Source organism: Bicyclus anynana, chromosome 6 (assembly GCF_947172395.1).
Source record: "Bicyclus anynana chromosome 6, ilBicAnyn1.1, whole genome shotgun sequence".
NCBI classification, from domain to species: domain Eukaryota; kingdom Metazoa; phylum Arthropoda; class Insecta; order Lepidoptera; family Nymphalidae; genus Bicyclus; species Bicyclus anynana.
The window spans coordinates 443,543-467,207 of record NC_069088.1 but is presented as its reverse complement, the minus strand read 5'-3'; the positions used below and the strand labels follow the sequence as shown (position 1 = coordinate 467,207).

The 23,665-nt window shown below is 36.4% G+C and overlaps 2 protein-coding genes across 11 annotated transcripts in view; both read left to right on the top strand.

The window, feature by feature from the left end:
• Positions 1–14,608, top strand: part of LOC112049557 (cholinephosphotransferase 1) — a 32,943-nt gene extending 18,335 nt beyond the window's left edge. For 4 of the 6 annotated variants that reach the window (XM_052882310.1, XM_052882311.1, XM_052882315.1 and 1 more), the window contains 3 exons: positions 3,080–3,205; positions 4,060–4,213; positions 12,756–14,608. In XM_052882310.1, the coding sequence (XP_052738270.1) occupies positions 3,080–3,205; positions 4,060–4,213; positions 12,756–12,826 (351 nt within the window). In that variant the 3' untranslated portion in view covers positions 12,827–14,608. Of the gene's footprint in view, positions 1–3,079; positions 3,206–4,059; positions 4,214–7,328; positions 10,994–11,707; positions 11,780–12,755 lie in introns of those variants that run through there. The other 2 variants (XM_052882312.1, XM_052882314.1) reach the window with 2 other exon arrangements.
• Positions 14,609–15,956: 1,348 nt separating this feature from the next.
• Positions 15,957–23,665, top strand: part of LOC112051168 (probable phospholipid-transporting ATPase IA) — an 88,095-nt gene continuing 80,386 nt past the window's right edge. For 3 of the 5 annotated variants that reach the window (XM_052882302.1, XM_052882301.1, XM_052882303.1), the window contains exons 1-2: positions 15,960–16,421; positions 19,122–19,241. In XM_052882302.1, the coding sequence (XP_052738262.1) occupies positions 16,364–16,421; positions 19,122–19,241 (178 nt within the window). In that variant the 5' untranslated portion in view covers positions 15,960–16,363. Of the gene's footprint in view, positions 16,422–19,121; positions 19,242–23,665 lie in introns of all 5 variants that reach the window. The other 2 variants (XM_052882297.1, XM_052882300.1) reach the window with 2 other exon arrangements.

The window sequence follows — 23,665 nt, the reverse complement described above, 5'->3', positions numbered from 1 at the left end:
TTCGAATATGGCATGTCGCGGAGTGTCCTCTTTTCCACAGAAGTAGCAATTTTCGGAGGGAGATTTCCCTATTGCGAAGAGGTAGGTGTTGAACACTCCGTGACCGCTCAGAGCCTGCGTGAGCCATCGGTCCATCTCTCCATGATTCCTCTGATGCCAGCTTTTTAGATCTTTAATTAGCTCCCTCGTCCACGTTCCTTTTCCGCCCGCGGACCATTCTGTTCCCCATTCCGTCAGGGTCTTTTCGCGTAGTTCATGTGAACTCGATTCTTTATCCAGAAAAGATTGCGCGCGTTCTCTAATTAGTTTGTTTACAGGGACAAGACCGGCTAAAACAAGTACTGCGTCTGTGGAGATAGTTCTATATGCTCCAGTTATGCCTATTGCCATCCGCCTCTGTACTGCCTCTAATTTTTTCCGATACAGTTCGACTCTCATGGCATTTTCGTAAATCGGCGCTCCGTAGAGAATAACGGAGTGAGCTACCGAAGCCAGTACTCTCCTCTTGCTCGCTCTAGGTCCCCCTCTTGTTGGCATCAGTTTGTGCAGTGCCTCGACCAAGTTTTGGGATTTTTTGGCGACCTCTTCAACGTGTTTTTTGTAGTTGAGGCTTTTATCGAGCCACACCCCGAGGTATTTAACGTGCTCTTTAGGAGCAACTGCCATATCCTCAACTACAAACTTTATTGGGTCTAGTTTCCGCCTTCCGCTAAAAACAATAGCCTCAGTCTTCTCAGGTGCTAAAGCAAGCTTCTTTTCCTTCATCCATGCATTGATTCGTCGGAGCGCTGTGTTTGCCCTAGTCATGAGAGATTTCTCTGTATTTGCAACAACTACTAGCGCCAGATCGTCGGCAAAACCCACTAGCTGGATGCCCTCTTCCTGTTTAAGGTGGAGAACCCCGTCGTATAGAATGTTCCAGAGAGTCGGCCCTAGGATTGATCCTTGGGGCACCCCACTGCTGACTTTAATAACATCCTCTTTTCCCGTACAATCTTTAACTTTGACGCGTCTGTCTTCAAGATAGCTGCTTACAAGGTTTAGTATATACCCGGGGAATTTTCTCTTTTTAAGTTCGAGAACTATCTCTCTCCAGGAGGCAGAATTAAAAGCGTTTCTGACATCTAGACATATTAGGGCACACAATTTTCGGGTTTTTTGTATACCACTCTTCGCCTTTATAGCAGTTCGTACTATTTCCTGTACCGCCATCAGGGTTGAACGACCTTTCCTGAAACCGTACTGATTATTAGAAAGTCCGCCGTGTTCGGGTAGTAGGTTTTCAATTCGGTTTAGGAGTACTCGTTCCGTCAATTTTCCGTAACTGTCTAGTAGGCAGATAGGTCTGTATCCGGTTGGGTCGTCGGCAGGTTTGTTTGCTTTTTTGAGCAACACCAGACTGGCTATCTTCCAAGCTGACGGAAAAATGCCAGATTTAAAGACCTTGTCTAGAACGCCCTTAATTTTTTCCGGGATTGTCTCTACCGCGATTTTGACTACTTCGGGGTAAATGAGGTCGGGCCCTGGAGCCTTTTTTAATTTCAAGCTTTTTGCAGCTGACTTGATCTCTTCTGTAGTCACTTCAACTGTTTGAGAAGCATCTTCTGCAATCCGGCAGAAATCGTCGTGGATAGGAAAAAGGACATCGACCGCTGATCTAATCAGTGCCATATTTAGACTTGGGGGTTGTCGTCGCAATTTATTGGTGACTATTCTGTAACCCAAACCCCAAGTATCTTTGTCTACTTCTTCGCAAAGTTCTTTCCACTGTTTTTCTTTCGACTTTGATATAGCCAGTTGTAGAGCTATTTTTGCGGACTTGTATTCCTCTCTAAGTCTTATTTCTTCGTCGTTTTGTTCCTCTTTGTTGGAGATGTTTATGTACTTTTTTCGTCTCTGGCGAGTGTATTTTCTCCGGCATTTGGTGCAGAAATCTCTCTTCTCTCTTATTTGCTCATTCCACCAGTAAACCGGTGCTTTCTTGCGTATTCCTTTCTTGGGCATAGCTTTTTCGCACGCCTTCGTGGTGCTGTCTATTAGTTCAAGTGGTGTACTAATATTTTCTTCCTTTAGGAAACTTTCCAGAACATTTCGGTCCATTTTATCTAACCTCCAGCCTGGTGAAAAACTTGATACCGGTTTTATTTCCATTTGAAGTATGTGGAACTTTATGTATAGATGTCCGCTCAAGCTGTCATCATCTAGTACTTGCCATTGTGATACTCTCTGTCTTAAGCTGGGGTTGACAATGGTGATATCTGGAGTTGATTTCTTAGCGCCTCTTCGGAAAGTCGGAGCTACTCCTTCGTTGGCAATGATCATGTCTGCACTCGCGAGAAGCTCCATTATTAACCGTCCTCTAGCATCTTCAGATTTTTTTGACCAAACATGTGACGCTGCATTGAAATCTCCTGCTACAAGTATGTCTCCTCGCTGGGACTCAATACTTACAAACAGTTCACCTATATCCTTTTCAAACTCTTCAAAGGCATAATTTGGGGAGAAGTAACAGCTGTATACTGTAAGCCCTTGTAATTTCACAGCTATGAAGCCATTTCCTCGGGTCACGACATTTAAGCAAATTTCTTTGTTTAGGGAGATCACTGACGCATCTCCTCTCAAGTCCAAGTCCCAATACTCTAACTCATTATCATCTCTTTTCCCTTATCCCACTTAAGTGGGGTCGGAAATAAATGTCAATCTTTTCCATTCGTTTCTATTACTCGTCAACTCATCATCCACTCCCTTTACACACACTTGTCCTCTTTCACACACTCAAGCCATCTCTTCTTTGGCCTTCCTCTCCTCTTATGTCTTTCCATTTGCACACCCAATACTTTAACTAAAGTACTCGATTTCTTGAAACAATATCAGAACTGCTGATATTATTTATAACATAAAACATTACTAACATTTCGATTTCCGTTCCAATCAAGCAAAAAGCCACATTAGAAATGGGCAATTGGGCAACTTTACAACAATAGTTGGGCAAGGATTGCTATTTGCTACACCTCTTTCTTAAAGACATCGGTAAAACAGTATATTCAAATGTCAAACAAAAGATATCTCCCTGTCTCAGGTGGCTCACATGACCAAGAGCGAGATGGAGCTGTACGACTGGTCGCTGCTGGGCCCGGCGATGCTGTTCCTCAACCAGTACTTCAACAACGCCATACCGGAGTACTACGTGCTATGGCTGTGCACTGTGAGTGTTGCTTTAATCATCAATACATTTAATAGCTCAAGTCTCCTCTCAGAATGAGAGGGGTTAAGCCAATAGTCCACCACGCTGGCCCAATGCGGATTGGCAGACTTCGCACACGCAGAGAATTAAGAATTCTCTGGTATACAGGTTTCCTCACGATGTTTTTCCTTCACCGTTTGAGACACGTGATATTGCAAAGTTGGAGGTGCATGCCCCGGATCAGATTCGAACCCACACCCTACGGAATTGGAGGCAGAGGTCATATCCACTAAGCTATCACGTATTTCATTTAAGTACACATAGTCATTAGTAAATTCATTTATTTAAATAAGGCTTAGTTTACAACCACTTTCGAAACGTCAGGTAATAATAATAATAGATAATGGTGATAATATTTAGTCGAAAACTTAAAATTAAAGTTATAGGGTTCTAAATGCACATGGACGAAAAGAGCCCACAACAAAGTCAGCCAGGTTTTCCTTGTATGGTTTATCAGCATTTAACATTGTAGGTAATAAGTAGCCGGTCATGTAATTATTGAACATCTTTAAAAATAGGAATGGATATTTAATATTTAAAAAAAATCTTAGATAGAAGCAGGCGTTACTTTGCGGAAGTTAATCATGAATATATAATATTTTATTTATTTTGCTATTATCCGCGTAAAGACGACGAACCCTTGCGACAACATCACCCAGGTCCGACAAAATACTCTCTACGTACCGCATCTTCAGGAGATGTTGACTCTAGAACGTGCAATTGCAAAGTCTTTGCAAATGTCAAAAAATAAATTATTATATATTCAAAAAAAATCAATATCCGATTAAAATTCCATCGTTCGTCATCCGTTTCAGATATGGGTGTGCGCGGATCTGATGCGCTACTGCGGGCAGATCTGCCTCGAGATCTGCGACCACCTCCACATCCGCCTGTTCCGCATCCCCTACCCGCCGCACGCGCACCATCCGCACCCGCACCCGCCGCCCTCGCCCAAGCCGGAGCGCAACGGTACGAACCGCCGACCATCCACCAAGCACAGCAAACGACAGTAACTCAACGTGCGCCACCGGAACAACAACTAGCACTGTAGACAGAGTACATTCATGAGTTATGAACAATAAAAAAACATAGACGCATTGACAGCGTCCATCGCGTGGACTCCGCAAAGAGACAGCGATTCGATATTCGGTGTCAAGACGTCTGGCCGTTTTTGCAGACCTTAAGGTCTGTCTGACAAATATCAAATAGTTGAGTGAAGTATGTTCATCAAATCTGTCAAAATTCAATACTGTCAATGGCACGCTAGTCAGTGGTCTATTTATACTCTGTCTATGGTTTGCACTTCTAAATGTGCTTGATGACATGTTGCCACTTCTGTTCACTCGTTGGACTACTGTCGTGCTGCCACAGAATCACACTAAAGAACATGCGACACGAAAGTTGAAACATTACTCCGGTAGGAAACGCCTGCAACTATAGCTCGTGATGATGGCGCTACATTTGTAAGGTCACTCATATTGATTGTCATTATTTTTACCATCACATTACATAAAAGTATTAGGGCTAGTTTGACCTTCTGATAATAATCAGTGTCGGATGACTCACAAGTTTTTTGACGAGACGAGATTTTCTTACTTAACTCTTCAATTCCCATGTCAAGGCTAATATAGATTTTTCGTTTTTCTTTGGATAACATAGCTTACAAACACTTAGTTATTACAAAAAAATAAATATAATGTAAATGAACCACCCCCATTTTTTTTTATGGGCGTGTCACCCACAGGTGACACTGGGCATTGAGGCATTGTTGTTTCCTATAAGTATACTTGAGACTATACTTATAGGAAACAACATTTTTCTTATTCTTACAGTAGGAATGAAACGACAGATTCTATAATAATGTGTATAATTAATATGTAAACAAATAGAACACTCATTTACTGTGAAAGCTGTATTAACACTATATGCAAACCGATATTGCATTGGGATACATTTTTTTGTGTGGTGGTTTGTACATACGCATCTTCGTTGAGTGTCGATTTGCGAGTGGTCGTCAGCTCTTCCAGCGCTCCTAACCTCAGTAGGGACTTTCAGCATCATCTGCAGAGGTAGATTCACAAATTGCCGATCGAAGGCTTGTCACATTTTTTGCAAGTAGCAACATTTCACCGGAAAACGCAGTAAGGCTGGTTGTTTTATGACCATCTCTTGTCTCAGTTCAGACATTCATTTGACAAGCATCAGCATCTAAGCTAAAAGTAAACTAAGTCATGCTGTTGTCATGCTACTTAGCTACAATATGTTCTTCAGAAGCTTGACGTAAGGAAGAGCCTAGCTCTTTCTCTCGTTCTCAAGTTTTATGAATTGCAGTAGTCCAGATGATTTTCCCGACCAGTAACCGTACCTCAACATTCTGCTCTCGTAACTACTCGGAATAATTGTAAAGTATATTTTGTATTACAACATGAGAGCGAAGCATGCGACTGGGGAGATGTATAATATTAGCTTCGTTTCTTCCCTCTATCTTCACCTGTAACAACACTATCATAAGGAGAAAATAAAATAATATCGCCTGAGTTCTCCTCTGCCCGCAACTATAATCCAAGGTCAACCTGTAATACGTAATAAAGTTATAAAAAAACATCACCACATAGCGATAAGGCCAAAATGTAACAAGTTTTTGCTTAGAATGAAGTCAGGACAATTTGTTATTGCAATGCCCAGTGTCACCTACAGGTGACACTGCATACTTCCGACGTTGTAACAATAACGCTATAAGTTATTTTTAGAATAAGAAACATTTGTACTACAGCTTATTTATTCCTTTATTACATGTAATAAGTAAAAAAACAATACTTACGGTCTAGGCATTTATATTTCACTTTATATCGCAAGAGATCACACAAACTCAGACTCCTTCAATTTCGCGCTAAACAACTGAATGAATTTGACACATGACATATTGCTAGTGTTATCAAAAAAAAATAATTGATAATGTTACATATTGGCTTCGAAACAATAATATTAAATTTGAAAAATAATATCTCCTTCTGGTAGAAAAAAAATATTAAACGTCTGTCACCTCCAGGTGACACTGGGAATTGAAGAGTTAAGGTAAGGCCAAACGAGACTTTCTTATTTAGGGTGAGGCCAAACGAGCGTAATTTTGTGAGTTGTCAGTCGCGTAATTCCTGCTGCATTCGTTCGGTTTCATACAAAAGTCCAGTTCCTGCCACTCCTCGTCGCAAAATGAGTGGTGTTCCGACTTACACGTGAATTTCTGCGACCGAAATTACGCGACCGACAACTCACAAAATTACGCTCGTTTGACCTTACCTTAAGTAAGAAAGTCTCGTTTGGCCTTACCTTAAGTAAGAAAGTGGCAAAATTTATGCTTAGGACTATACGATTTTTGTCAGGAGGTTTTGTAGCAGACCCACATAATCGTCTATTTTACAGCTAGTGTAAGAATATTTGAAATGTTGACTCGTAAATGGTACACATCATACGATGAATCACAGGCAAGCACTTTTTGAAACATTTTCCTAGCGAGTGTGCTTAACTTAGATAATGTGAGCTTCAAATTCATGTCTAACACAATAGTTTTTTTTTAATGGTCATAAATACTTCATCATATATATATTTATTTTAGACGTGCTTACATGAAAATTTGAGTTTTTAAATATGTTTTTGACAATACGAACCAAAACGCCTGTCGGCCATGATAATCTATTTGTCAACTGTTTCTTGACGTCACTGTATCATATCCCTTACAAACAGACCGTTTGACAAAAATATTAATAATTCTAGTTAACAATTAGTTTGACCTTTAATACAACATTATGACGTCACAAAATGGACGACAGCGTTTTTGACATTACATGATTTTTAAATTAAATTGTAACAGAAATCCTTAAATTTTATTAATTAATATAACATTTCGGACCCATAGTCCATGTACTATGCGAAAATAATATTGTTTATATTAAATTTGATATGAGTTAACTACCGTATTCATTCACTCACACTCGAATTATAAAATCATTGTCAAAGAATGCTGCTACTGGTGATATAGCTTAATAGTTGTGAGGATTTATACATAGTGTTATTTTGATTGTTTTAGATCGCAATAGAGGATACAATTGTTATGAGATATACGTGGGCAGGTACGGCACGTAAGTTTGTGTTGCCAGTGTTGCCAGTGTTGCCAGTGATGGACACTTTGTTTTGGTAATTAAATAATTAATTGTGAACGTCGTATACCACTCGGTCGAGTTGAAGCCGGTTAACAATAATTCATGAGCTACCATTATTTGTAAAAATGTGTTTTTTTAGATTTGTTTTTTTGTGAATTTGAAATTGAAAATTAATTGAAGGTTTCACATATAAAAGTGTTAGGTTAATATTCAAGTAACTTGACAATATTTTAATGTTATTGACTTATTTTTTAAATTAGATTTTTTCCAAAACAAGGCAAGACGTCTTGTTTTGAAAAAAAATCTTACACTTGGTTTTTTCTGTGAGTTTCGGAGAGAGAAAGCGTTACATTGCAGTACATTTCAAGTTTCGTGTCGCGTGTACAAATACACAATTCAACTCTATATTCTGTCTCTCAACTAACATGACCCACAAAGACAATACAATAAACCCTGTATAAAACTTTAACTGTAAGCTTACCACAACTTGATACTGAGTCGATAATATACTATTGTAGCCTACTGATAACAATGGTAGGGAAACAACAACTTTGCGTCCGTTGCGTCCCACAGGTCAGCAATATTATGAGAAAAGCATAGAACAAATGGTATTAAAATCATTGTTTATGTACAAACTCAGACCAATTATAGAAGACCAGTATCGATCAGTAAAATTGTCTGCCATCTTCTAACTTTGTCCTATGTTCTATATTTTCTCAACGATTGGCTTAAATGTTGATAGTACATTAAAAACTCAGTGTTGGCTACACTAATATACAGTACACTTATTTCTCTATAAATCTGATGTATATCTCGTATCTGTATAATTTGTATGTATTTAGTGTATGTATGGTAAATAGGGTTGTAACGAATAGTTGATATCAATTTTCTTGTAAGTCTTTGTTTACGTTAGCTGAACAAAAAACCTCAACAACTTTGAAAACTAAAGTCATTTTAAAGTTTCGTTCGTGACAGCCCTAGTACAATAACATTATTATGTAAATTGCTAGAACGCTTCGACATAACATAACCTCGAGGCCATGCCAATTCGTATATTAATTTCGTTCAAGATTTGCTTTCTACCAATCACAACGCCTCGCGTTCGGCAAACGACCAATTACGAGTCGCTTTCAGCAAGCGTTTTGTGATTGGTTGGACGGAAATTTGACGTAGTCGGACACGCATTTGTGTGGTCTTTCCTTACTGTCAGATATTTTATTACAAGAAAGCTTACTCTAAAGCTTAGTGACTTTATTGAAGAGAATTGAAAATATTAATATGAGATTAGAGAATTCTATGATTATGTTGTATTTTATACTTATGTAAGTTAACACTTTAATTTGACTTTCGTAGAAAAATAAAATCTGGGGACTCCGATATAAAGGAACAGGATACTCAACCATTTATAATTAGGTAGTTTCCTGCATAAATTGACTAGTGCGTGTTTTCCACATATAAGTGAATCTTTTCAACATACATATGTGGATGGTATATAAGCTACGTCTACCTTAAGTAGGTACAAAATAACCAAGTTTCACTAACTTTTACAATCGTTACAAAGTACGCCATCTTGCATTAGAAAAGCATGATGATTTATGCTCTATAAAAGAGCTGTAGTATTTCTCTGTTGTGGGGCATGGTTAAGCCAACATAATAAAACCAGTTTTTTAAGCTACAACTTTCATAAACCCACCTATTACAATTTATTACAATTTTCAATTCTTCGAAATATTCTAATTATGCTATTACTACGTAGAAATATATATATACATAAATAGACGTTATATTATTAGTATAATATTGCTCAATATATTCAATGCTATACCGACCGCTATGCTAACCGATAGCAATTTAATGTATTCGCTATCGGCTATAACTAAAGTGCTAATCCTGATATAGGGTCTACCACAACAATCGGTAACCTTGAGAGCACACACGTTTTTGAACCGCAAACGCCGAGGCTATGAAATCGGTCTTTTGATAATAATTATAATAGTCTTTTACGGTGTTAACTTCAGTATTACAATTACAGCACTTATCCGTAGGAAAGGTCGCGTTTAACGCACATAAATTGCATTATAAAAACTACTATACTTTGCTAAGTTCTGCACTTGTTGCGTTTTGCGTCTGCGGCGGCGCGGCGGCTGTTGATAATCGCTCCGTGAGCACTCAGCCTAACATGACAATATTTATCAACGCAAAAATATGATATACCAGAAGCCTTAATGAACACAAATACAAGTCTTGTACAACCACAACAATAATAATTAGGAGACTTATTCAACACGCACGCAGCAATAGTGAATAAAGATATTACGTATTTAAAAGATCGTCCTATATTCGTTTTCGTACATTGCTGTAACTATTTTCGTTGATTTTATTGTCCAAATAATAAATCATAATTTATAGCAAAAACACCTCCAGTAGTTTCTTACTGTTTAATGTTAAAAGCTGTTATGCTACCAATGTTGTGTGCTACTTATTCGGCACATTTCTGTCACATCCCGCGATTTTAATTTTTGTAATAAGATCGGATTCGTGATCGATTCAATATCAGTAGATTAATGAGGAATGCAAATAATTGTGCTTGACAGTGTGGCGTGCGGCTCTTCTAGTAATGTGCGATAACTTTTTATTGTTCTAAATTGTATACTTTTTTATCATGACACTTATAAAATCACTTGGTACAGCTGTATGTAAAAACGAGATTAAAATCTATTAACAGTAATAATACATAGTTACCTTCTGTTCAACCATTATTTTATTGTGTGAATATTAAATGTTAAATGTTTAAACGGATTTGTTAATTTTACTTCAGGTATCGACACAGACTAAAGGATAAAAAGAGACAAAATCTTTATGAATGTGCTTATTAAATATGAAGCTGTTTTCGAATAACCTGTAGTTTAATTATTGTGAGCGGGAAGCCTGTAATGGTTGTGATGAAAACAGATAGAGCGTACGTAATAAAAACAGGGACATATTAAATTAAACGTCGGCTTTAATACATTCAGGAATTACATGTACCCAGTGATGATTTTTGCAATAACATTGCAGCACTAAGGCATATTGAACATTGCCTGTAATTACCAGTTACTTAGACGTTATATTAGACCCAATGACTTAGCATCAGCGTTCGGTTACAGTAATTGGCATATCCTAAAAGTTCCCTCTATCATTCTCCTTTAGTCTGTGTATTAACACGTTGACTTTTGGTGCATTACATAATTGTTTTTGCATAAATCCCTTTTTGAGGTTTCTTGCCCTAGATATGCTAGTAATTTGATTTTGTATAACTCAAAGTATTAAATAGATTAGGAACACTAAATAATAAAATCAAATGTTAATTAATGCACATTTATAAATTCTGAAAGTTTCACAGGTTTTACAAACATGTTGAAATTATTTAACTAAAAGGTGTGCTGAAAAGGCAACGTGTTCCGAAACATGATATATTACAATAATGTAGTGTTATTGCGTCTCAATGTGAGGCGATGTACATACGTGTTGATATAGTGAGTAACGCGCGACGACTGTATAGTACTGTGGAGTGTATTTTTTATGTCAAATATAAGCAAATGTACATTTTCAATACTTGTTTTATTTTGCTATATACACAGTACACTGGCAGTAAATATTACTAAACAATCTGTGAATACTTTGGCTGGTGGGAGGCTTCGTGTAGAAACTGAAAGGGGTGTGGATTTTTAGCCTCCTCCTAACAAGTTAGCCCGCTTCCAGCTTAGATTGTATCATCACTTACCCTCAGGTGAGATTGTAGTCAAGGGCTAATTTGTAAAGAATTAAAAAAAATACTATCTTGCCATTTCAGTCTCACGTTTCACAATTTTGTCATGTGTCATAGAGGAAAAAATCAACTAAATCAAAGTTACTGTAACATTTACTGCCGGTTACTACTCCACTGGTAATAAACATTAAACATGGACTGGGCAATCTTATTTTTAAACTGTTTTTAATTTTGTTCAGACAATTTAAGTCTATATCCGGACTATACAAGCTAATCCTTACAGCCATCTCACACTTGACGGGCTTTCTCCGACGAAGGTGTTTATTAAATGCAATGAAAACCTACGCTAGTGTGAAGTGGCCGTTATTACGACATTACAGTCATCCTCTTCACACAGTATTCAGTCGAAAGGGATAGCACTACTTTTTGATTTTTTTTTATATTTTGTATAAGCAAGCGCTTAGCCTCACGCCTGATGGTAAGCGATGATTCAGCCTATGAATATAAAAAAAGTGTTGTTTTCCAATCGAAGTAATATTACGTGTGCATTCCCCACAGATCGCGCAGTCTATGTGCTAGATTGCGATTTATATTTCCTAGTAAATAAGCTACAAGTTTGAGAGAGTTCAGGTTAGTGCTGCTAATTTGCTTTTATTGGGGTGATTTTATTTGTTAATTACATAAATAAATAAAGGAGATCCATTAATGACATTTAAAATTATTTTATATTTATTTTAAACACAATTTAAAGTGTTTTAGTCGAGTACTGAACATTAATGGATCTCCTTTCTAAAAAAAATATATAGTTTTACAAGCTCACGGTCAATTCAGATATACTATTTTTAGGGTAAAGAAGTCAGCTTCAAGCATCCACAGATTTTGTTTAAATTTCCGACTAATTTTCAGAAACTTTTACTGACAATAATGGCGAGACCCTAATAATGGTATACATGGACAAGTTCAAAAATTCAAATAATAATAATTTTAATTTACAGTTTTTTGTATATTTTGTTTATTGTTTTAGCTTGTGTTCTTTATAACTAAAACTAAAGTATATTGTATTTTTTTACATCACATATCAATATTTAGATTTGAAAGTTGTGACTCATGGTAGATTAGTATAAGTAAAACAAATAATGGGTCATTATTTAACGATTTTAGTTTTTTTATCATACACTGCTTGTTTCTTACTTGTCCTGAGTATTGCTTTATATCCATTCGCATGTTAGTGTTGTAATTAATTTTAGTTTTCCATTCTAACATGAATATTTAGTGACTGTATTTTTTGTGGTTTTTTATTTGCATTTTAATGCACTGATTATATTTCTCTGTATTTGAATGCAGTGATTACATTTCTCTGTATTTTGATGCAGTGATTATATTTCTCTGTATTTGAATGCAGTGATTACATTTCTCTGTATTTTGATGCAGTGATTATATTTCTCTGTAATTGAATGCAGTGACTACATTTCTCTGTATTTTAATGCAGTGATTATATTTCTCTGTAATTGAATGCAGTGATTACATTTCTCTGTAATTGAATGCAATGATTACATTTCTCTGTATTTTAATGCAGTGATTATATTTCTCTGTATTTTTCTTACAGTGACCAGTGACAGTGACAAGTCGGAGAGTGAGGACTCTGCGCCGCTGTTGAACAACAACAGTATCAGTTAACCGTATCTGCAAATATGGTTCTTAATGAACTTGGAATAAAGTTCAATATTATTTGCTTGTGTTTCGCAAGTATTATATACCTTCTTCTTATAACTTACAGTTAAAGTTATATAGGAATTATTAATTTTGTTGTATTATACAATGTTTTAAATGTATTTGGTTCTGAGAACGAAAGTTTTGAGTTAAAAATTATAATGTACTTTTTATGCGGTATGGTGGTGTGGTTGTCAAATAGTGACTCTTAGTCATAGCCCATAAGTATGGGGAATATGGGAATTGATTTAATGTTCTGTTTGTGAAAAAACAATTTTTAACATTGAACAAAATACTCCTTCATCATTTAGAAGCTCTAAATAATATTGTTTTATTCCGAGTTCATTTAAAATAGTTACAAATTAAACAAACTAATACTTACTGTAGATATCGTAGCATAAGTAACTTAAGGTATTGGGTATTATAGTGATGTAAGACGTTGCTTTTGAATGTCGTGAAATTTTAGTTAATTATACGTAGGTATTTTTAATTGAATTACATAAACAATATCATGTATACAGTTTTTGCCTCAGACCATATCCCGCCTCAGAATATGTTTAGTACATCTTAACAACAGATAGAGACGAGTCACAAAGCTTTAACTAATGTCAGCTATGTATTAAAATGCATAGAAAACGTTCAATCAGGATTTCATATTCATGATCATTTATCCTATATCTAAACACATTTAATATATTTATAATTACTATAATGAAGAAAGATGTGATTGTTTGTTTGAATTGAATACTCTCTGATTTGTAAACTTTTTTCACTACTAATTAGAATCCTTCATTTATCCGGTGAAACCTCGGGGCGTTTGCTAGTCCCATAAAAATAGACCAAATTGAAAAGCATACAAAATATTTTCAGCTTTTTGTGAGGATAAGAAAAAATAAAGTCATCCATTGAACATAGTTTATCATTAGTTTGAATCTTGCGTACAAAAAATACCTCGGCTGTTCTCGGGAATGAAAAATAAATGGTTAGTTTTATTTACACGAAGTTCCAAGTCACAGATGCTATTTATAGTGCTATGAAATTATATTATTTATTAATGGTGGTTTATGTTTATGAAGCAGTTAAAAACACATAAAATCTTAAATCGAACAAAATTGACAATTCTAAATGTGTGGGTCATTCCGTTGCCGGGATTTTAAAACTTTTTGGTGCCACAAATTTATCTGGGGCTGTAGCTATGTGGCACGTCAATTCTCTATAAACAAACGCTTCTAAAACTAACAAAATGTTTGAGAATGACAGATCCGATCGACAACTTGATCACATGACTTGTCGATAGTGTACCTACATTTTTTAATTTTCGGAGCGTTAGGGTTTGTAGAAAGAGAATCGACGTGCCACATGGCTACAAGCCCAGGCCCTGTGAGGTTGTCGCTGTTGCGGTGTTAGTAGATATTAATGTTTTGTAAAATAAATCGTCTGAGCTGTTCTCTCGTTCGAACGTTCCTGTTTTGGCCACCGGGTCAGAAAACTTTGTGGCACTAGAGTGCGCGCACGATAAGTTTGCGCGTGGCCAAAATCGGAAATAGACTTATCTTGCGCGCACTCTACACAAATAGGGACGCCATAACCACATATTAATGATAAAGTACTCGTATCAATGCCAATAACTTCGGAGTTGTCAATTTATATTTTTAAAACGAATTTAGTTTTAGGTTTTACTTGTATTGTAACATCGCTTACTTATGGTCTCTGTGATTCTCTGAATAAATGCTCTGTTAAATTATATAATTGTTTTCTTTTTTAATAAATTCTTAAACCTTCTCCTAATAAGTAGGTGCCTACCTACTCTAGCTAGTTTGATTTATGCTTTTACCACAATTGTTTTATATTTTTCTACCCGGGATTTGAAGTTCTTAAAATTATAGGAAATAGGTGTAGGTATGAGGTAGTAACCTACCTCATCTCATCATACGATGGACATCGACTGCAGGAGACAGAACTTGTAGGGAATTGCGACCTATGATCCTAAGTCGCCTGCATCCAGCGACTCCCTTGGTGACAGTCCACACAGATTGAAAAGGTTACCTAAACTAATTTATGTGTTTTTTTCCCACTTATGGATAATCGAAGATAAAATACAGAATTTACTTATCACGAAGCGGTAAGCTACTCGTAAAATCCACTCTAAACTTCTCTACGTACATAATATCTACATACAGTTTCTGTAGAAGCTATTCTACTTATATTTACATTCAGTGAGGTAATACTTTGGATTCATCGATTTGTCCACGGAGATAAACATAAATCCCTACCTCTATAGGTGGGTCTTTGACATCGTTTATAAATTACGGCGAAGTAACTTCTGCTCACTGTTGCCACGATTTATCGAACTTACTTTTTTGTGCAACGTCGTACCTACTCTATCTTATTTTAAGACTTTAAGTACCTACCTATCCGTAGGTAGAGTTTGATTTCCGCAAAATGATCTGGGAATCTTGTTCGGTACTTTGATGGTAATAGGAGTACCTACTCGTAACTACCTATTTTTTATTCTAGGTAAAAATAGGTCTAATCAGGCAAGCATTTTGCATTGCTGATAAGTAATTTGATTTGGTAAGTACCTAGTTGGAAGATAGGTTACAAGGGTAGGTAAATCCAAAACGCCAAGGAATTTTATTTATTTGACACTTCCATTCCGCAAAGTTTTGGACCTCCACGTAAGTACCAATTAGAGAATCGCCCTTTGCTTCAATGGCGATGCTTAAATGCAATAGGCACTTTATCAACTTGGCAAAATTTTAAATTAACTTTTTGACACGAGGCATATTCTACTTCAATGGTTATTTAACTTATTTAGAGTTCTATTTTTTTATTAGGTACATAATTATCGAGAAAGGGCTTTTACTTTTTCTTTTTTTATATCTATTGAAAATACAAATCCATTTATAAATAGGTAGGTGTCAGCACTCCAATCAGCTAGTCAGCTGGGTGATTGGAGCTTGTATCGTCCCTTATCAGTTAACAAACAAATGAATACGACCCGAACCCACTGGCCAGTAGTCAGTCAGGCGATAACATACGCAGTCATACGGCTAAGTTATTTGTTAGCCGCTATTATGTGCTTCCTAGACAAAGTGGACATTTCTAGAACTAATTACACCTAAGTTCGGATAAAACTGTTCGGTACTGAGTGTCATAACTGTGTCGGTCAATACCATAGTTAACCATTGTGTAGTGTCCATAGGTACCTAATCGGATCGTTAAGTAAACCTACATCACAGCAGTATGGTAAGTCCATGCTTTATATGCCCCTATGCCTAGCAGTGGGACGTTATTTAGAAGAGATACATTAAACTGAAACACTATAGATACGTAGCAGTTATTAGACAAAAAGAATAGAGATATAAAAGTAAAGCTTAGGTACTGAGCATTAGCTAGAGTAGTTTCTGCATCATTGGCCCGACTAAGTGCCTAGCTAGATAGATGGAAATGACGCTTAGAGTCCCCAGTGCATTTGAAGTGAAGTGAAATAAGTGACCGGACATGTTCCCCTTGAGAGAAGTCCACGGCCGCAGCGATTATGAGGACCTTGGCGAATACGGTTGGTATTTTGTGTTATATCTATACTAATACTATAAATGCGAAATTAAGTAGGTATGTCTGTCTGTTACGTTTTCAAGGTTAAACGACTGAACCGATCAAGATAAATTTTGGTATAATGGTAAATGGGACCTTGGAGCAAAATATAGTAGTAGTATAATACTTTTTGACTCTAAAATAAAAATAGAAGGGGTGAAATAGGGGTTGTAAGTTTGTATAAAAAGTCCTTCATTTTTAGGGTTACAGTGTTAAAAATTTGTTCATAAACCAAAAAAAATACCAAAATAAAATTCAGACCCAAAAGTGATTAAATAGGGGTTGAAAATTTGTATTGATTTCCATGCGGACGAAGTCGCGGGCGTCCGCTAGTTTAGGTAAATATGTAGGTACAGGTAATTACTTATCTATAGGTAAGTACATGTACAAGTCTATGTAATGATTGTATAAATAGATATACCTACCTACTCAAACGTATAGGTAAGTCTCCCGATACTGAGCCTGAGGTTCAAGTTTTTATTTCAAGTTCCAAGTTTCGTCAAAACCATTCCATCATTAACTTTGTTAGTTCAAAACGAAATGAGCCTTATATACACTACACAAAACTATTTATAGTTCATTAATGTTAATGACCACATAGTGATAATAACTGGGAACAATATCTTAAGGTGTTCTCCGAGACACGTGGAGTGTAATAATTTCTTAGAAGAAAGAAAAACTCAGTATCTCATAGCCTGACCCAGGATTCCAGGACCCAGGACCTTGTGATCCGAAACCAAAAGCTAACCACTGGCACAGAAAACATATGCCACTGGACCAACAATATGTTAACATAGGTACCTACGAGTAGGTATTACACCTATGTATTTAGGTATTACTCGTATGTACTCACTACATACGGAATAGAATGCTTTTTGAGAAAAATATCAATGATTTCACAAATGGTATCGACCTAGATACCTATGTAGAGCATAAAGTTGATCGCACATTACTGCACGACGAATCAGAGGAAATTCTATTTAGATAGGCGATACCAATATGTGTGATATAAATTTATTCTATTTACATTATTTGGGGATTTCGAGCAAAACTGATTAAATATAAACATCCGTCATACGCGCCGCTGATTAGATTAAATGTGTAAACATTCAGGTAGTCTTATCTAGGCAGCAGTAATTGCTGTCTGTACTTCGTTAACAAACGTAAATACATTGCGTTTGCTTTCTTGATTTACCATGAGATTAAAACAGTTTCTTCTGAACTCCATTCTATTTCAAAAAAGGGATCAGTCTCTATTTACTCCTTCCTCTTACTTAAAAATTATCTTATTCCCTTAAAATTCATGGCAAAATGCCTTTATTTCACATCAAAATGTAGGAAATATACTCAAGTCAAATCAAACAAGCATAAGTCTATAAATTATACAACATAAGTAATTACATCTTACATCAGATTACACAGTAGATCAGTCGTTACTATATGCACATTATCTTCGCGATAATGACGTCATTACATTTTTAAAGTTCCAGAGTAATACTCGACCAACTTAAAAAACGTAATTAGAAATCTAAAATTGCATATATACTGATTCCCTTGTTAATTGATACTGATACCTCAGCATCTGTTAAAACTAGAAAACTGTAATTTGGTATTTTATATTACGTATATTAATTACGTCTACAAAGTTTTAAAAAAATATTTGGGGTTCCTTTTCTACACGCAAAGTGAGGATGAATTTTTTATCGTCTACCCCATGGTGAGGGGTACAATCGTTATCGGTATTTTTGTTCATTACATAAGGGATAAGTGCTAATTTAATCTATGGAACCCTACATGGACACACACTTTCTTTATCCTAGCTTTTGCTATTCGAAAATTAATGTGCAACCAACTTTACCGATAGCAACGAATAGAAATAAATTCACTATAAAAATGTCAATAAAATTGTGCAATACATTTCTTTTTAATACGTAGTGCACAATTTTATAGACAGACTGTCGTGTTCGTAGAGGCTCAAATAGGGATATCTGATACTGACAACTACGGTACTTACCTCAGGATGCAGTTTCTGGTGTTACTAACCGTAGTAGTACTGCGGTTAATACCGTACAAAATAATTTCTTAAGATTCATCTTTTATTAGATACCTACTTCGGAGTAACTGCACCTACGTAATGTGTTTTTAACGGCCTTGTTGGTGCAATACAGCCTGTGTTGGGCTTCGGAGTTTTTATTTCTTTCAAAAAATTCACAATAATACCGTCAATCCACATCTTGATAGTGATCGTTACAGTCGAACATTATACGAGTAAGAATAACACTTAACCCACCAGTCTGCGTTGGAACAGCGTGGTAGATCTAGGCGCTCTTCTGGAGAGAGGTCTGGCGAGTATCTGAGCGCAGTTTTTAAAATCTCATTCCACATTCGCAGATTTGAATTCCAAATATTTTATGTAAATATTTAATATATATAGAATACTGCTGAAAATATATATTGAATGCAAGGAGTTGGTAACTCCACACCGGAAAGCGCAGTGTCAGTCGACCCCCACTAGGTGAACTGAAGATATTAAACGGGTCGCAGGTAACTCAAAATCGTGTAGTTTAGAACTTCTTAAGAGAGGATTATGCCCGCAGTGATTGTCATCGGCTGATAATGATGATGATAGACTAAATAATATCTACCACTAAAATATATCTTTCAGATGAGGAAAGAAAGAAGCCGCCCTGGTACTGTGCGGCGTACGAAGCCTGCATTCGTAACATTCTCCGCTGCCGGCGTTGGCTACGACTGCAACTCAATTCCAGGACCTGGAAATCTTTAAGTAAGTTAGTGAAATAAGAAAAAAATTACATGTAAATACAAAACTCTTATTGTAAGCTAACTCTTAAATGTTTACTCGGTACAGTGAAAGTTTAAATGTGATTTTTATTATAAAATTTGACTTGAAATATACACAAATGTGTTGTACAAATAATAACATTAGAAGATCTAAATTAGAAAATACTCTATCCCAAAGTTGTATATCAAATTTAGTATTTCAAATAAATATTTTCCTGGCCAAAACTATTAATTACCAAAGATAGCTCGGCCAGCATATTTTATCACACTAAATTTGGTACAAAACACTTTACATCCAATAAACAGATGGGTGAAGGTCGATTCTAATTCGGAACTTAGAGAAAATGAATTTACATATTGCAAATGATGTGGGTAGAGTTATAGAGCTTTCGTAGTGCGTACGATGTAGATGTTCTACGAGTGCGAGTATTGCTACGAGCTGCTACGAGATCAGAGCTACGAGAGGTTGCTAAATAATTGAAAACCGGTTTCAAGATTGCTTTCGATTTTTCTTACTGTTTTTTCTATGTTTACACGTTTTGATCATCAGAAACGTCATAAGCAAATTAAAAAAAAACATTGTTGATTTTCGAAATCTTTCAAAATTTTGAATCTATAGCTACGAATACCCAACGTATTGCAGCTGTTTACTTTTTAAAAATACCTACGCTTTAGTAGTAGTAGTGAATTTAAACATTATAATTTTTATATATTATGGTCTAATATTGGCGCTACATTGCAGGGCGGTGACTATCTGGTTCGAAGCCAAACCGTTCCAAACTAATTTAGACCATATAAAATCTAACACTGACTCAATTTAGGAGTCGAGCCAGGAGCTGCAGTACTTCTCAGCTGTAAAGCAAAACGTTTCCAACAGTATCAGAGAGGTTGGCAACTGCAGTAAAAGCGTTCATAATTATGAACCCATTTCGGCTCATTGTTGATTCATTGAGAATTAGAGAAATTTCTCTGGTATGCAGGTTTCCTTATGATGTTTTTCCATCACCGTTTGAGACACGCGATATTTAATCATTGTGTTATTTGTATTCGTTTAAGTTATACTTATGGATTCTAAGGTTATTTGTATATGGACTTCCAGCGCCAAGTTTCTTAAGTTAAATTGAGAAATATTTTCCATTTATAAAGGGTCATCAAATTAAAAGTAAGCCCGTACTTTAAGAGCCAGTGTGTTTGCCAAACATTGTCTTTTTACACCGAAACATGGAAATATATAAATGTAAAAAATTTAAAATTAGAGTGTGAAAATGTAGTTTTAAATTAGTGTTGTAACGAAATTGTTACACAATTACATACTTCTACGAATAGATTACTCGAGGTCACGACATTTAACCTAGTATCTTCTGGGAAACGAATAATTTAAAAGTCACGCAGTTCTACGCATTAATTACACCAGCCACACACGATCAAGTTTAATGTAAGCAGTAAAAGAAATATCATTATCAGTGTAATTTAACGACCCACTACAGCGTCAAGCCTCCCACCCCATAGGAGAGGGGATATGGACCTAACCCTCACCACACTGGTCCAAAGCAGGTTGACAGGATAAAGATGTTAAAATCGAAATATCATCATCATCAGTATCAACCCATATTCGGCTCACTGCTGAGCACGAGTCTCCTCTCAAAATGAGAGGAGACTCGTGCTCTCGATAAATATTCCACCATGCTGGCCCAAAGAGAATTGGCAGACTTCACACACGCAGAGAATTAAGAAAATTGTCTGGTATGCAGGTTTTCCTCATGATGTTATTCCTTCACGGTTTGAGACACGTGATATTTAATTTCTTAAAACACACAAACTGAAAAGTTGGAGGTGCATGCCCCGGCCGTCTTCGAACCCACAACCTCCGGAATCGGAAGTAGAGGTCATATCCACTGGGCTATCACGACTCTAAATAAAAAATCAAAATATAGTCATGGTTTATTTTTTCACATTCCTAATCGCGCTGTAGACTGGATGGTAAACTTGATCGTGTGTGGCTGACGTTACCGCTCCCTGCGAAGTACCTCAGCGTACACAATGACTGTGAAAATGAAAGTAAATAGTATCGCGTGAGCCGCGCCCTCCTGCCACATGTCATGCTTTCACCCATCCCTTATTCCTGGCATTGTTGAAAGAGATTTTACCAAAATATTAATATTTAATTGTACGCGAACAAATAGTTTTGGTTATGGATTTTAATAGTAACTCATCTCGGCTGGTCGAGCTTACGTATCGTTTAATAGCTTTAAGGTTAAGGGCCGCACTGACCAAGAAGTCCTGAGTTCAATCTTTTTTACGGTTGGGAATGAGGAATTTATATCATGTATATACATTCATGGCTCATTAATATTCCTTGTAAAAAACCGAGGATTGAAGTAAAACTTCTTTAGCTCTCACTCTCAGTGTCTGTTTACCTTGCCTGATTACAGTTTTCGTAACACATTCACTAACTTACTCCAGAAGTTTTACTTTAAAAAGATGTTCTTTCGATGATGATAGATGCTGTATGTATGGTGAATTGATAGAATTTGTGCGTTACAATGCAGAATGAAATGATATATTGGTTGGATTGTTAATTAACATCAGGTGAGATCGTAGTAAACTATAAACATACCAAAAAACTCATTAGACCAAACCAAACTAAGAGTAGCTCATATAGTAGCAACATCTGAAGATTGTTGGTATGTACCGACTCTTCTCGAAATCTATGGTTGGTATACCTAACAGTTGAGACAGAACCCAGAACTTTTTGTTATAAATCCACTCCGTGAGTCTGAACCTAAATAATTAGCTGAGCAAGCTTTAGCTATTAACGCGCAGGGTTACCGCGAATCTCGGCCAGTCAAGTTCGTCGCCAGCCATTCCCTGCCCCATAACAAGCACCATAAATCTTTAGTGCGCGCTCCACGCTCCGTGTCCGCTAATATCATAAAGTGCAGGCGAGGCGGGCGCGGCCGCAGATTACGTGTGTAATCTGTGATACATTGTCATTTTTACATATATCAATGTACCATAAGGTGGTGATAAATGAAATAAATATTTTAAAAATCTGGTTTATATGTAGGTATTGTTATGTTTATCGCAATCACACTAATCACACTTCACACTAATATTATAAAGGCGAAAGTTTGTGTGTGTAAGTGTGAAAGCGTATAAGTATGTTTGTTCCTTTTTTACGCGGCTACTAATGCTATTTAGCTGAAATTTGGAATGGAAATAGATTTGACTCTTGATTAACACGTAGGCTATTTTTCATCCCGGAAAAATCCATGGTTCCCGAGGGATTAGTGAAAAACTAAATTCCACGCGGACGAAGTCGCGGGCGTCCGTAAGTAAACTATAGAACTAGGAAACATTCAACCATTTATTTCTTTTGAAGTAGAAAGAAAAATGGTTATTTTGGCCTTTCCACGTGTTAGAATGTCGGTCCCGCATCGGGCGTCAACCAGCCTTGGTATTTACTGACATTTGAGGGAGCGGCGCTGCAGTCCGGCGTTGTCTATGTCTAGTGTAGCCAACACTGAAACTTTTATACATCTTTACCTTCACTTAGAAGGCCACCAGCGGCTAACGGCTACGTTATTAGGCAGCTGTAATAGCAAATTACTATTTAATAGTTTTTATAGAGAATCAGCGGCGCCGGCCGTCTTACTAAATATTCAAGTGGTGAGTTAACTTTTTCAGTAGGTTAGATGTTTTTGTTTAACTGAAGTAGCTATCTAAATGGTGGATAGGTACTAAATAATAAAATTAAATGTTTTGTTACATCAACTATGTGGTTTTTGTTGAATTACATATTATTTACTCATTAGGTAATTTAACAAAACGATTATAAATCAAGCGTCTATAAACTTTTAAAGGGAAATTTCTAAACATAATAGGTAACCTTTCCTTTTTTATTTGAATTAAAAAGGTGTGTATTTCACAGAAATATAAAAAAGTTAAATTCTTCAGAAATCGAAGTTTTTTTATGTTGTTATAAAATATTTAGTTTTGAGAATTAGTCTACTTACAATTATTAAACTAAAAATATTTTTAAAGGTAATATTTTATTATGGGAGAAGTACAAGCAGAAAGCTAAACGACAACACGTAGTCTCCAGTAACATCAATTACTTTAGCTAAAAATAACTAAACGTGAACAAACACGGGGCAAACGGTGGGCCACTATGACTCGCGTCACAGCCACGAATAGAATCCATAGATTAAAGCACCACCGTGTTCGGCAGTTATTTACCCTTTTAGCGGGGTTTGGGCAGTCGAGAAAGCTATCTCTGGCCGGATATAGGCAGCGCCGCGCCCATTTCCGGCCGACCACGCCTGCGACGGCATCATTTGTCTGATACACCCTGCTCGAATTTATTTTCGTCGCCCAAATTAACCGCTTTCGTGTTCAAATTCGTGC